The sequence below is a fragment of the Colobus angolensis genome, unplaced genomic scaffold (genome assembly GCF_000951035.1).
Source record: "Colobus angolensis palliatus isolate OR3802 unplaced genomic scaffold, Cang.pa_1.0 Scaffold313, whole genome shotgun sequence".
Lineage (NCBI taxonomy): Eukaryota > Metazoa > Chordata > Mammalia > Primates > Cercopithecidae > Colobus > Colobus angolensis.
In genome coordinates, this window is record NW_012116411.1 from 2,906,520 (window position 1) to 2,921,854 (window position 15,335).

General features: G+C 41.1%; 2 protein-coding genes across 2 annotated transcripts in view; both read left to right on the forward strand.

The window, feature by feature from the left end:
- Positions 1-15,335, forward strand: part of GRIN3A (glutamate receptor, ionotropic, N-methyl-D-aspartate 3A) — a 166,704-nt gene that overhangs the window by 129,627 nt on the left and 21,742 nt on the right. The window lies entirely within an intron of this gene.
- Positions 10,757-14,169, forward strand: PPP3R2 (protein phosphatase 3, regulatory subunit B, beta). The gene has a single exon (XM_011951001.1). It carries the CDS (start codon positions 10,881-10,883, stop codon positions 11,391-11,393), a length of 513 nt encoding a protein of 170 aa, XP_011806391.1. The 5' UTR covers positions 10,757-10,880; the 3' UTR covers positions 11,394-14,169.

The window sequence follows — 15,335 nt, forward strand, 5'->3', positions numbered from 1 at the left end:
ACCCAGAGGCCTTGATTACACGGGATAGGGAAAAGGAGAAGCATAATGTGAAACTGTTCAAAAGTAAATCATTAAACTCTCCAGTGATTTTAGTATCATGGGAAGCGTGCAGCAGGAAACAGTGGCCCTTATCTGAACTTTCCCCATCTTTTACCTCACCCTATTCCTGACACCACCAGCCTCCAACTGACCTTCAGTCCATTCTTGACCCTTTCTATTCTCCCCCAGCCTTTACCTTCACCCACTAAAAGATGGATCCATAGGGCACGGATGGAGTGAAGATGTCTATTAACCTCCTTATGAGGTAGTTTTAAATATGGAAGTTCAAATGGTTTGTTTTTAAGGAGCGTGGTATAGGAGCAAAAGTAAAAATAACCATGGTATCAAAACATCCACATCAAAATGTCATGAACACAAATTGCTTAACCTCCCTGACTTCCCTACACTGCAAAACTGAGATATTTTATGTTTCTGGCTTGGTATAAAGAATAGAGATAACATACATCAAAGTGCCTGACACATAGTAGGTGCTGAATGGATAGCGTTAATTATATTTGTCCTGACACTGCTGCGAACCAGTTCCATGACCTTTGACAAATCTTCACTTCTGTAAACTTCTTTGCCTTAAAATAAAGGACCATGTACCATGGCCAGCAAATAGATGCTGTGATTCTCAACTAAGGTTGTTTAAGAGGATTCCTGGCCTAACTAATAGAAGATATGGATCCTGGGGCACAGACGAGGACAGTGGACTGACCGGCCTCCAGCCTGGGCTCCCCATCCCCGACTGGGGACCCAGACTTGATTCCCAAGGACCACCAAAATGCATATATGATAAACACATAATATGTGTTTACCTATTAATATTTATTGAGAAAATGGAGTTCTCTCATAGCAGATCCATTCTTCCCTCTGTTAACTTCTTGGAAGGGGAAAGGGAAGGGTTAGTCAGCTATACATTGAAAGCCAAAGGGAATCCCACAAGTCAAATTGAGAAGCTTCAATGCCAGTCAGTTTTTTCTGTCCAGTTTATCTTTAATTCATATTAAAAACTCAAAGGGAATGGTTAGGGCAGTGGGGGAGGGCAGAGTTTTAATGCCGTCTTTTCTGCTCTTGACAGCTAGCCCACATCTCAACACCCTCCTGCCCCTTTCTCATTCCTACCCCTTCTCTTTTCCATTTAAAATGTCACTATCTGCCATTCAACCTGATGAAAGTTATGGGGAGGCAAGGAGAGTTAATGAGTGTAGATTGCTTTAAATTGAAAACTCGTGTATATCAAGAGCCACCTTGACAGCTGAGTGCTTTCCTTAGAATAGCCTAAGTAATTAAGCTTAATATTTAAGCCAAGCATAAGGTCAGATGGAACCTATCCAGGTAGTGTGTTCTGAAAGCCTGAAGAAGCACAAAGTTGTACGTGTGTTCTTTTATGACGTGGAGTAAAACTGGGCCTGAAGAAAGGGAAGCCAGTCTCGGAAAGACCTCATTTTCATCTGACTGGCTACAAGAACAATTTCCAAATTCATTCGTTCTTTCTTTTGCTTCCTTTCTTCCTTTCCTTTTTGTTTCCTGTCTTTCCTTTCCTTCCTTTCCTTCATTCCTTCCCTTCCTTCCCTTTCTCTTTCTCCCCACTTCCCTTCCTTCCTTCCTTCCTTTTCTTTCTTTCTCTTCCTTTCTCCCATCCATCCATTAGCAAACATGTGTTTAATTCCCATGTACTGTGTCCCATGCTGGGTGCAGCCAATGCAGAGATGAATACAGAGCTCACAGGCAGGGAGCTCATAGGAGCTCAAGAGAGACTTGTGAAAAAAACCCAAGTCCACACCACCACAGGGGCAGCAATAGATGAAGATATAAGGTAAGCAGTGACACAAACAAGGCCACAATTCACACATGGAAGAGCTAGAGGAAACAGAGCAGGCTTCCTGGAGGAGGTAACCCCTGTAGCAGGAGAACCCTCCAGGCGAAACCAGAGTAAAACACTGAGGCATGAAATTATAAGCAATGCAATTTGGCCTTGCCCTTCAAAGACACTGCACCCAATCATACTGGATTGACAGAATTGTATGCCCTCTTAATAGTGCTCCTTCCCCAGGAATTCTAAAATTACAGGTGGCTGCTTTCTTTGGCCCACTTGTTATGCAGTCACAGGTGGACCCACAAGTAAATTATGGGCCTTTACTTTTCCTGCGCTCGGCCTTGTAGCTTCCCTATTACCTCCTCAAAGGCAGTGACATCTTTTCTAGTCTTATATGGAAGGCAGTCTAGAATACAGAAGAATTTCAGCTCTGCAAGCAACATACCAGGATTTGACTCCCAGCTCCACTACTGTGTGTCTATGCAAGCTGTGCAACTTCCAAAACTTCAGATCTTCCTCCAAACCCGGGAATAATAATAGGGCCTGCCTGAAAGTGTGAAATATATTTAATGAGATAGTTTATGGAAAACATCTGGCTTGACAAATGTGCCCTCCTCCTTCCCTGATTATAGAATCATGCACGCAGAAAAAATATATATATTTGGTGAATAATAAGCATAGACAAGAAATTATAGTTGGTGCACCCACCCTCTTAGGCCCATCTTGGCCCCATCTCGAAAAAAGCAGAAGCATCTTATCATTATAAGCATCTTCTAACTCCAAGATAAACACTCTTTTATTTATTGCTTATGTATGTTACAGAATCAAACAATTTTTTATTGCAAAATGAGAAATGCATGATTCTGGAATTTTCTACCTCTCAAAGTGCTGGTTTAACTAACTTTTGTAGTGTTGTGTTCTTTCTTTCCTCCAGCTCAGTGTCTAAGTATGAGTGGGAAAATATGAAGATGCTTTATACAAACCATTAGGTGGCACTTAAAACAGATCTTTACAGAAACAGTGGTAACTTGGTCTTTGCATGTAGTCAATGGTATTTCAAAATTAGGCTCCTGTTGAACAGGCCCCCAGACCTACAATTCTCTAGTCTTGTTTTCCCCTCCCTCCATATCATCACAAGATTAGGGCTGCTTCTCTGTTGCTCTCTGGCTACTATAGATAACAGAAGTTTGGATTTTGAGAGAAGGAAAACTAATTTCAGGAAGTGTCTCCTTTACCCTTGCTAATGACCAAGTAAACAGATCTCTCGGAATAAGAGTCCCCTCTTTTATATACCAGAGATTCTTCGGCATAAATTATACCCAAGACCACATACTGTTAAGAGTTCTTGCTTTTCCCTGGTTAAATTCAGCAAACTCATGAATATTGATGAAATGCTATTTACTGTGCAACTAAAAGGTATGAACGGTGCTCAAACTGATTAGGACTATTGTGAGACAGTCTTCCTTCCATTTTTTTAGACTTCCATGCACTAAAGTCTGTGGGGAATCACAGGAAATGGGACTCCTCCCTCACCTCTACTCCCTGTGCAGAGAGGAGTTGCCTCTGGGCTCTGAGGATTCGGGCTTGAAGAAAGCAGAGAAAGCATGGAAATGTGTGAAGATTGCCATCTAGTGGCCCTTGATGCAAGTTGTTACAAAATACTGGAAAAACCATCTTTTTTCTTTCTCACATAAGGCAAAAACCAAGTCTAAAAATGTGAGAAATTGCCCTGACACTTCCTCCAGCGTGTCTGAGGACAATTCCTCCCTATGCGGCTGTGGGAGTTGGTAGAATTTCAGGCTGTGTTGGATGAGAAGGCAACATCATAGGAGAGTCCTGGAGCCTTTATAGAGATGCCCCTCTTCTTATGCAATATAGGTGGCTTCCTGCAACATGAAAGCTTAGGGCTTGCTGGCCAGGAAAGCCAATGCACACCCATGAGGGGCCTCCTCTGAGCTCCTTCCCTCTGTCCTTCTATACAATAAGACTTCAGCCTAGTGTTATGGGTTGAACTGTGTTCCCTAAAAAAAGATATTGAGGTTCTGAGGACCTAATTCTCAATACCTCAGAATGTGTTCTGGTTTGGAAATAGGGTCATTGCAGACAGGATTGGTTGAGCTGAGATGCAGTCATATTGCAGCAAGAGTGAAGCCTGAATCCAGTATGACTGGTATCCTTATAAGAAGCCATCTACGAAGACAGAGACACTCAGGGAGAGCACTATGTGCTGACGAAGGCAGAGACTGGATTTATGCATCTGCAAGTCAGGAAGGCCAAAGATGACCATAAACCACCAGGAGCTAGGAAGAGGCAAGGAAGGGTTGCTCTATAGGTTTCAAAGGCAGCATGACCCTGCCAACTCCTTGATTTCAGACTTCTAGCCTCCAGAACTAGGAGACAATAAATTTCTGTTGCTTAAGCCACCCCATTTGTGCTGCTTCATTACAACAGCTCTTGCAAAATAATGAATACCCTCCACATTTTACTTCTAGTGCCTCTTTCATCCCAGCTCAGGTTCTTCTAGACAAGAATTTGTAGTTGTCATTGTTTCCTAGCTGCTCTCCCAAATACTGGTCTCTTGTCCCGTTCAATCTACCCACAATGCCAGATTAATCTCTGCAAAATATAATTCTGATTAAGTTGTTCTTTTGATAAAACTGGTGCTTTCCCTACTGGATAGAAATTGAATGTCTTAGCCAAACATTCAAAACCCTGCTTCATCTGATTCTGTCTAGCTCATCTTCTGCTACTTTGCTCAAGTACTTCAGCCATTATAAGCAACTTGCTAATATCTACACCTGCACTCTTTCCCACTTCTGTGATTATGGTACTTGTTCCCTTTGTCTCTCTCAAATAGTTCATGAAAAAAGAAAAAAAAGATCTTCCTGTATTGTTTCCAGAAAGAAGTAATTTCTCAATTCTCTGAGTTCTTATAGTTCTTTTCCCTTACCTCTCTGCTGACATGTTTTGTTGTCCATCTTGTGTTATTAATTATAACTCTTTAATGTCTCAATTCACTCAGTGATCAGTAAGTTTTCTGAGCAAAGACCATCTCTGAATGTCCCAATGCTTTACATGTTAAAACATGATTGAATAAACAATGCCCTATAAAGAATAATTGAGTAAATGTTATCTTTTCTTCAGTGTACGGGGAACAGTCAAACCATCTTATTACTTCATCCAATACCATGCTCTCCCTTGGCCTCCCTACTCCAGTCACACTGGCATTCTTTCAGTTCCTCCTACTTGTTTTGTTCCTCCTGCACATGGAGTTTCTTCTACTTGGAACACTCATTCCTTCCCAGAACATCTAGTTAACTTCTGTTTCTTGAGATTGTAGATCAATCATCATTTCCCCAATAAAAGTTTCCTGTTGTCGAAACTTTCCTGGCACCATGTACTTCTCATCTGTAATACTCAAGGCAGGTGCTCCTTTACATCTATGGACATGATAATTTGGTTAATGTCCATGTTCCCACCAAAACTGTAAGCTCCAGGAGAACAGGGACAACAGGAAAAGCATCCACTTTAGGTCAGTATTATATTCTTCTCACATAGTAGATCCTCAATAATTATTTGCTGAGAAAACAAATAAATAGCTGAGTATATCTGTGTGTATGTATGCATACAGTCTCTTTGAGTTTTTAGGCAAGCCTAAAGTAGGCAATAATTATAATCTCTACCATTCCTGTACATCTCTACCATGGAATGGTATGATGTACCATTGGAATGGAATCTCTACCATTCCTCAATGCCTATGTGATAGGCATTGAGCCTCCTTCTTCTTATAATCTATCTCATTTAATCCTGAAAGTGATGCTATGAGTTAGTAATCATCATCCTTGCTTTACAGATGAGTGAAAAGATTCAGATAAGTAACTCTGCCCAAGGTCACAAAGTTGTTAAATAGCAAAATTTTGATTTAAAACCATACATGCCAAAAACTCATTAAGCACCATCTCAGTATTACAAAAGAAAACCAAACAGATGACAAACCTGATGCTTAGAAACAGTTTAAACTCGGGCTATGTGGTTCTACAGTCTACACTGTGGCTAATGTCAGTACACTTAGATATCAAATATGGTGACTGGCAATGCTACAGAAAGGTGAGAGCTTCCAACCAAATGTCAAGGATATAGCTTCTAGAACAGCTGTGTGATCTGGTCTCCTGACTGGCTTGAAAAAATGAAACCTTATGTGAACCTCAGGTCTCATTTCCATTTCCATTGGTTTGATTTTCCAGTGTCAGTTATTTTTACATGTGACCTACTCATATTTCTTTATCTGAAAACTTTTGAAGGAAAAAAAAATGACTTACTGAAATAGAAGTTGCCATCAAGGCTCCTGGTTTCTTCCAAAACAGTTAGTCAACCCTTTTAATTTACTTGCTTCAGTGAATGTCCTACAGTCCACATCAATCCACAGTGATGAACAGAAAAGTAACAAATAGTGTTTTCTATGGAAATGACAATTTACAGAGAAAATCGAAACAAATGGCGTTGTGTCCCATAATAATGCTGAACTACAGTTTGTGAAATTTAGAACAATGAGAACTCAACTTCACATTGACTAAAACTCCAGATCTAGCATAATGTTATATCCTCTACAGCACAGAGTAGAATAGTTCTGCTTGTACACCTGAATTATTTCAGTGAAGTGTTACCACCTTCCAAGTACTGTCTGTGTAACCATTCTATATTCCTGTGACAAGATTTCACCTTCTTATGTAACATTTCTATATGCACTACCTCATCTGATTCTTACAATAACACATCCAAACATCAATAGATAAAGCAGGTGTTTAAGTATTATCATCATTTCACAGTTGAGTATGTTGAGGCTGGTACAGCAATAGCTTCACTCAAAGGCTCACAGCTAACAAGGTAAAGAGCTGAGGCTGGAACCAACTATTTACCTCCTACGCTCTCTCCTTTACCCTTTGCTACCTCCTAACCACACACTCACATAGGGAAATACAGCTGACTAAGAGTTTTCGCACCGGAAGCTCCTTTCTAAATGACTATCAAGGAATTACTCAGAAGAATGTAAGTGAGGAATCCTTAAGAGTGCCTGATGGGCCCGTGGTGTTGCTTATTGTGTTTCTCAAGTCTCTAATGGAAGGTGTGTAATCAGTCCTCAAACAGTTCTGAACAGGAGGAGCCAACTTTTATGCTGGTATAGTGTGTGAGCAGCCTGTGGCATACTGTAACCAATACATGAGGAGTATTGTTAAATGGCTATATGTACACTTAAGTGTCCAGGGCAGGCTGGTATCCTTTAAGACTTCATCTCTACTAGCAGGGTAAGTAACAATAAAATTAGTAATAATAGCAATAATGATAATGACTTATTATATTGACTAACATTAGTTTTAATACTCATAAAACTATACAAAATATGTATTATTAGCCCCATTTTTCATATGAGAAAACTAATGTCAAGAGACTTGTCCAAGGTCTTACTGCTCCTAAGTGGACAGTTAAGATTTGATGTTGTCCCATTTTAAATCCTTTCTACCTTATAATACCTAATTAATAATACCTAATAATACCTCTTTTTAACCTAATTAATTCAGTCAATTATCAAATATTTTAGCTTCCAAATCTTTCCATTTCCATTAAACTGTCTAGATCTGTGCTGTCCAATATAATGGCCACATGTAGTTACTGAGCACTGGGAATGTTATGAGCTCTAATTGACATGTGCTGTAAATATAAAATACAGTACAAAAAAGTATAAAACAACTCATTCATAAATGATAATATTGATTACATGTTGAAATGGTAACGCTTTGGATATGTTGGGTTAATATAAATACATTATTAAAATTCACTTTTTTGCTATTTAATGTTACTAAAAATTTTTAATTACATATATAATTAGACAGTACTGCTATAGATTATTATTTCAAGATTCATCTACTTTATCTCCACATACTGATCTCACAAAGAATCAACCAGTATGAAAATGCTTTTGCTGTTGAATTATTCTCATGGCATGAGCCTATAACATAAGATATCAAAACACTATGTTCTATAGTATACGTCAGACTGTCTTTTTTACCATAATCAAAGCAAGAAAATATGTCATATTGCAAACCCGGAATGACCTGGTATTCCTTTATCATATATACATATACTATATTTAGTTTTAACAACTTTATGAAGTAAACTTTTTACAACTTTATAAACAACTTTATGAAGTAATAGTACTTCCCCTTACTGATGATACTTTCTCTTCAATTATCTGCTATTCTATTTTTTTGATGTTGCTTGTAACTCACTAAACCAACTTCATCACTCACTAGTGTGTTGTAACCCACAGTCTGTAAAATTCACAAGAGTGTCTGCAAGTGAGACACTGATTCTGTCTACACAGAGGTGAAGGGATATTTTAGCAAATAATAAGATGGACCTGGCAGTAATGAATGAGCTGGTGGAGGCCTATAGCTATAGCAAGATCTGTGGCCTATTCAGTTGGCAAAACTGAAGGGAGTTCAAAACGCTTCCTCTCTCCTATAGAGTCAGCACGAATGGACCTGTCTAATGCCCATCTGTTGTTCTGTCTGCTCAGCATTACCCCGTTCTTATAAGGAAGAGCATGTGCTTCTTTTGGTACCTGCTCTTCCTACCCAGCCCCCACATCCCCCCCACCAGCTCCACCCATGAGGTTCAAATGGAAACTCCCATATGTTATAAACCATATCTGATGGCTCATAGGTGGGAACCCAACCTAAGTGAAACCACTCAGAGCCTACTCCTGGGATTTGTGCGCATCTAACTAGAACAGGGAAAAGTCCGTCTTTTCTGATAAGAAAATCCCCAAAGTCTTAACTTGGAATCTGTCACTAGTTGTGTCCTCTGCAATGCAGAAGAATTGCTTTATCATAGGAGTGAAGGAAAGAGAAGCAGAGGTGAAAGGCACAGAGAGGTCAATGGGCCCAACTCCTTGCAGGGCCAGCTTCATGGGCATGTGGCCCATGCAGTCACTTAAGGTCCCGTAGTTGGTTTAATGTTCTGCTGTGGCCATCTTGAAGCTCTTAATCATTTTCAAACAAAGGACACCGCAAATTACATATCTGGTCCTGAGGCGCTGGTTCCAATTTTTCCTTAAACCCAGTGGGATCCTCATCCTTCCTAAGACTGAATCATTCAGCTCTTCTTTAGATTATGTGAGATTCTTCCAACAAATTATCTTTTGTGCTAAACTTCTTAGAGGTAGATTCTTTTACTTGCAGACAAGAAACCGGACTGCACTGTGGTCAAAGACACAAGATGAGACCAGTAACACAATTCTAGAGGCTCCCAGCCCCATTGCATGCCCAAAAGATAGAGTTCTGTCCTTGCCCCTCAGGTTTCTGATTTTTTCAGAACTGCACCTGCAGGGCCTGGATATCTCCCCAGAGAGTCCAGAAAGGTCTTTGTGCTTTAGAAAGAACACAGGTTACAGTGGTTGGTAGCATTTAGAGATCAACACTGGTTTTAGGCATCTTGTAATATAATTTAAGGTGGTATCCTTAGTATTGCAAATTCAACAGGTTTATATCCAAACTGTACCATGCTCGTTTCTCTGAATAACTGAAAAGCAAGCAAATAAGTAAAATAAAACATGTTCCAATATCACAGTCTAATTGGGAAAAGGGGTTTCATTTGTGTAATGCCCATAATCAGCTTTAAAACATATCCATGGATTATCGTTTGTTTACAGAGGAAAATAAAATGGCCAGACCTAATGATAAGGTGATCAGTGGCTTAGTTTTGCTAATTCCAGCACAGTTATCTTTAGACTGATATTTTGGCTGAACTATAGAACACAGAACTTGCCAACATTTTTTAAAGTGAAGGAGTGTTTGCCTCTTTCAGTTTGATTTAGTGGCCTGAGGTTCCCCCAAGTCCCTCTGAACTGTTTGCTCTTGAACCACATTTGTTTCTTATGCATCTGGAGTAATTGATGTGCTCCTAAGGAAGAAGGAATAGGAGGGAGCATGTGCAATTAGTCATCAACAGAAAGAACAGATCTAGTTGAAATAAAAGGAGAAAAGTGAGATCATCCAGAGGTTACTGTCACTCTCAACAAACACAAAAGGTTTCTTTGGGCAGACTGCAGACATTCCCCCAAAGTATTCTGCAGAATAGCCGCCAGGCACCAACAACAAAGATGTGACTTGGGCATGAGATGATGGATTCAAGGGAACAGAGTAACAGAGGTTGTGTTCTTGAGACCTGTGTCATCTTGAAAAACGCCCTGAATTTGGCATTGTTTATATTCCTCGGGAATATGTTAGTGCCTGTAGGTGATCCATGTGAGAAATTCTGGTCTGGTCTCTTACAAACACTCTGAATCCTATGTCCTGAAAAAGTTACAGAAGGATGTCAATCCTGGCTTCCCCTCCCAGGGAATCGTGGAAAACATACTATATCAATGCCTTGATGTGCCACCTTGTTTCGTCCTTACGCTAGGTCTGTAAAGCAAGTATACAGTGTCCTTGGTTGCAGTTCAGTCATTCGGCATATATTTACTAAGCACATATTGCCTGTGAAGCACTATGCTTCTGGGATACTGAGTGAATAATACAGATGTGACCCTTTCTCCTTTGGCGCTTACTTTCTCAGACAAAAAAAAAAAAAAAAGGTGGGGGGGAAATAAGTAGATAAAATAATTGCCAGGGGAATTGGGGTTATCATGGAAAAGTACAAGGAGTTTGAGAGGATAAAGAGAAGGGGCAGCCCAGCTTTCCACCTCTGCCTCTCCCAGGCACCCCCAGGCTCCATTCTCTCCTCCCTATACCCCTGCCCAGACAGCACCCACCTCCCCTTCCGCCCCCTTTCCCCCCTTTCTCCGCTCCCTCTCTGACCTGCCGCCCCTCCCTCCGCTCCCCTGCCCTTCTGCTCGATCAAGGCCCCTGGGAGCCCTCTACCCCCACCCCATGGCCCAACCGTCCGGGCACGCGCCCCGCCCGAGCCCGCCGCCCCTGCTCCCTCCTCCCACCCTGTGAGCCGCGGCCGTTGCCAGACGTCCACAATGGGAAACGAGGCCAGTTACCCGGCGGAGATGTGCGCCCACTTTGACAATGATGAAATTAAAAGGCTGGGCAGGAGGTTTAGGAAGTTGGACTTGGACAAATCAGGCTCTGTGAGCGTGGAGGAGTTCATGTCCCTGCCGGAGCTGCGCCACAACCCGTTGGTGCGGCGAGTGATCGACATCTTCGACACCAACGACGATGGAGAAGTGGACTTCAAGGAATTCATCCTGGGGACCTCTCAGTTCAGCGTCAAGGGTGACGAGGAGCAGAAGTTGAGGTTTGCGTTCAGCATTTACGACATGGATAAAGATGGCTACATTTCCAACGGGGAGCTCTTCCAGGTGCTGAAGATGATGGTGGGCAACAACCTGGCGGACTGGCAGCTCCAGCAGCTGGTCGACAAAACCATCATCATCCTGGACAAGGACGGCGATGGGAAGATATCCTTTGAGGAATTCAGTGCTGTGGTCAGAGACCTGGAGATCCACAAGAAGCTGGTCCTCATCGTGTGAGCCTTTTTCTTACAAGCACCACCCAACAACTTTTGCTTTCTTCCCTACCTCTTTTGAGATTTGCTCAAGATGTCCAACTGTCTCTCTGACTTACCTGGAAGTATTTCTCTTTGTGAAGCCATATGTCCCAACAGGAGCTTCATCACCAGCTCAGTGCTATTAATTCTTCTCTGAATGACTCAGGGTACCTCTATGAGGGGAAGAGCAAGTCAATTGAGCATAGTGGGGAAAGAAAAGGAAATGCCTTTTATAAACATCTTTGTTTTGATCCAAAGACCAAACTAGAACTTTGAAAGTTCAAAAATAAGAAAATATACATTTTTGCTGTTATTTTTGATCATTTTGTTTATGGGAGGAAATTTATAATTTGCATGGGTGTTAGGTGAACTGTTTTTATTTGCTTGTGTTCAGATATCTTGCCAGATTATTAACTTCCTATTGTAGCAACAGGGACAAATATATTTATCTTTGCTGGGCGTCTTGTAATCACTTTTCTTGGGGGACAAAATCCTATCTTTTCCTTCAGCAGATTGCAGCCCCATTCCCCACAATGCATCCAGAAATCGCTGTGCATGTTTGAGGGGTAGGAGTTCATTTGGCCTCCTCCTGACTCATTGCTCCAGCTCCTGAACAGAAACTAGCTTCAGGGCTTTTATAGGAAATGCTAAGCCTGAACTAAGTGCCCAGCTCAGTCATCATCCTCATTGGCAGTGGGTTTCCAGGGTTGGCAGCCCACACCAGCATTAAGTTCAATGAAGGGGACCTCCAGCCAAATAGGGCAAGGAAAGTGTTCTCCCAGAAAGTGCTCTCACCTCAGACACTGGTTCCTACCCCCCGGGTGGAGAGAGTGGGACATTTAGTTAGCTGTCCCACGGAGGAGAGGCAGTAAAGATTCAGGCTGCAGTGCAATCTCCCTAGGATGCTGAAGTGGCATTATGTCTGTTGCTCAGAGATGCAGAGACTGACAATTGTGTCTCCACAGCAGAGGTGGACGCTGGCTACACTAGCTATGGTGATTTTGAAAATCAGATCTGGGGCAAAGCAGAGAAGCTGAGAGCTCTCTCATTCCAGGAAGCCTTTTCCCTAGTGGAACATTCAGTGCAGAAGTCCTCACACCCTAATAGATTTCCACCACTGGGAGCCTGTGGTTCCAGGGGGAGATTCAGAATGCACGTGTCTCTTCCCACTCACTTATGTCATGTTGGTAGCTTTAGATCAGCCATGGTGAGAAGAGAACAAAAGCTTTTAGTTGTTTTTGTTTTGTTTTGTTTTGGAGAATCGGTACCAGTAAATACATCACTGCCTGTATGCCAAATGTTACCAGCTCCCTGAGGTCCCACATACTATTGTCAATTCTCAGAGGACGAACTGTCCTCAGAAGAGCAGGGCTAGGACTTGTCCCAGCATCTGCGGCTCCACACCAATCCCCTTTCTCACAGAGAATCACCTCCCATATAAGATGCTTAAGGCTCTCAAAACAGCAGAACAATGAAACATACTCTCCCTACACTTGCTTAGCCAAGGGATACCACTCAGGTAACTTTTTTCAGGACATGGAAGATCTGTTTCAAGGGGATTTACTGCTATTTTATTTGGAAGAAGCTGGCAACTGGTCTTGACCAAAAATAGGAAAAAAAAAAAAAGTTCACAAATTTAATCACTTTCAGGGAACCCATCAAGGCACGCTACCATATACTTTTTTATTTAATAGATTACTTAGAAACCACAAAAATAGGAATTCTTGCCCCTTCAATTCCTGTTCAACCCTAAAAATTGTGATAAACGCTCCCAACCCTGTGGTGATCAGGGTTATGCAATGTTCAAAGCAGACACACCTGGGTTTGGATCCAGTTGCAACTAGCTTGTTATCACACTGACTTCTTTTTAGCTGTGTAAGCATGAATAATTTACTTAGCCTGTCTGTGTCTTTCCACCTAATTAAAAGAGGATCCTTCCCAGGGTTATTTTGAGGATTCAAAAAGACATGCAACACAGCTGGAGCACAATTCCATTTCATTCAACTAATTCCCTTCCCTTCCCCCTTCCTCCCCTTCTACAAGATCAATATGTAAAGGAGACATGAGGCTCACTCGTTGCTTTTGAACACTTACTTAGTTCTTAGCTACACCCACTCTAAAATTAACTGGACATTTGTGTACAGCCCATATCCAGGCCCAGAGAGAAAACAATGGGAACAATTTCAAGGTCCTCCCCACTCCGTCATTTGCAGAGGGGACAATAGACTTTCTGACTTGAGAGCTGGAGAAATTTTAAAAGAAAGTCTCTCATTCCAGCCCAACCTATTCAACTTTTTCTGGAGGAATTTTACATGGAGAAAGAGAGCACATGTCATACTAGCCAAGAGGACATTATTGTCATTAAAGAGAGACATTATTTATATACCCTGCAATGTGCACATTAAAGTATGGAAATTTTAAAATTATGACCAAGGGTTTGAAACATATTGGATTACATGCTCACATTTAACAAAGAGAGGAAATGTATTTCAGTTTCTGGAGTGGCTGGAATTTACAAGCTAATTGTCCAATAAATCTACTCAAGATAATTACCTAAGGCTTTGTGGCAATGACCTTGAACTGAGAGCCTGTATCTGGATTTAGCACTGGAAAGATCTAACTGGATATTTGGGTTAAAAGAATCACATTTATTCCCAAATCAGAATGCTTTGTTTTTCCTGTCAGTTAATTGCCAGTTGCCAACAAATCTAGTTCTATACAGTTTCTTGGGATGATAACAATAAATATTTATTGAGCAATTGTCCCATAACTTTTGATATAACCTTTGTTATACATATAATTTAATCATCATAACAACACTGTGAGTCTGGTGCCATTATTTCAGCATTACAGATGAGCCATGTAGAGATCTAGAATCTTCTCCAAAGTCACCCAGCTGGTAAGTGGCAAAGCAAAGATTTGAACCAGGCTTTCTGACCCCAAATCCTGAGCTTTATTTCTACCTCTCTGCATTTATCTTATTTTTATAGTTCCTATATCTACCTGTCACACATTATTTATTATAGTCTTAAACATGTATGTAATCAAATCAAGCCTTAGTTTTCATAAATGATGAAACTGAAGCCCAAAGAGGTAAACTGCTTGTCAAAGAACAAGCAGCCTCCACCTCTTTGGTTCTATGCATTGCAATGAAACAGATATGTTAGACAAAACAGTTTTAAACCATGTTCCACCTTTGGCTCATCTTGAGAAACAGGTGACAGTATTTAGATTAAACCGATAACACAAACCAATATGCTCTGAGGCTATAGAGATCAGTCACAATATGTTGTTATAAATCCTATGTTAATGGATTGTGTCTGCTCTCTACCATATGTTGCAATCCCCAGACCACTAGACACTCTTTTTGAAACAGAGAAAAAAATATGGCTTCAGCAAATTCAATTTAGCTTTGGTTTATATTCTATCATGCTTTAGAAACATTCTCAAGGAAAAAATCTATTCCAAACATTTTTGTTAATTACAAATTCCTAAGCCACTATCTGAGGAACAGTGTGCATTTTTTAAATGAAGACAATTTTTATTTTAAAAAATTACAAATTCCATTCTCCACTTACACTACTGATTCTTTCTGTCTGTTAAAAGAGAGAGTAGGTAGTTAGTCTGCTATGGTGTTATATCTATTTTGAATACTGTGAACGGGGGAGGCTCGGGTGTTTTTAAAAACAGAGTGTCAGCTGGGCACGATGGCTCATGCCTGTAATCCCAGCACTTTGGCAGGCTAAGGTGGGCAGATTATGAGGAGATCAAGACCATCCTGGCCACATTGTGAAATCCCGTCTCTACTGAAAATACAAAAATTAGCTGGGCATGGTGGCACGTGCCTGTAATTCCAGCTACTTAGAAGGCTGAGGCAGGAGAATCACTTGGACCAGGGAGACAGAGGCTGCAGTGAGCCGAGATC

Coding starts and splice junctions, on each gene's coding strand:
- PPP3R2 (XM_011951001.1), top strand. CDS start 10,881: ATGGGAAACGAGGCCAGTTACCCGGCGGAGATGTGCGCCCACTTTGAC.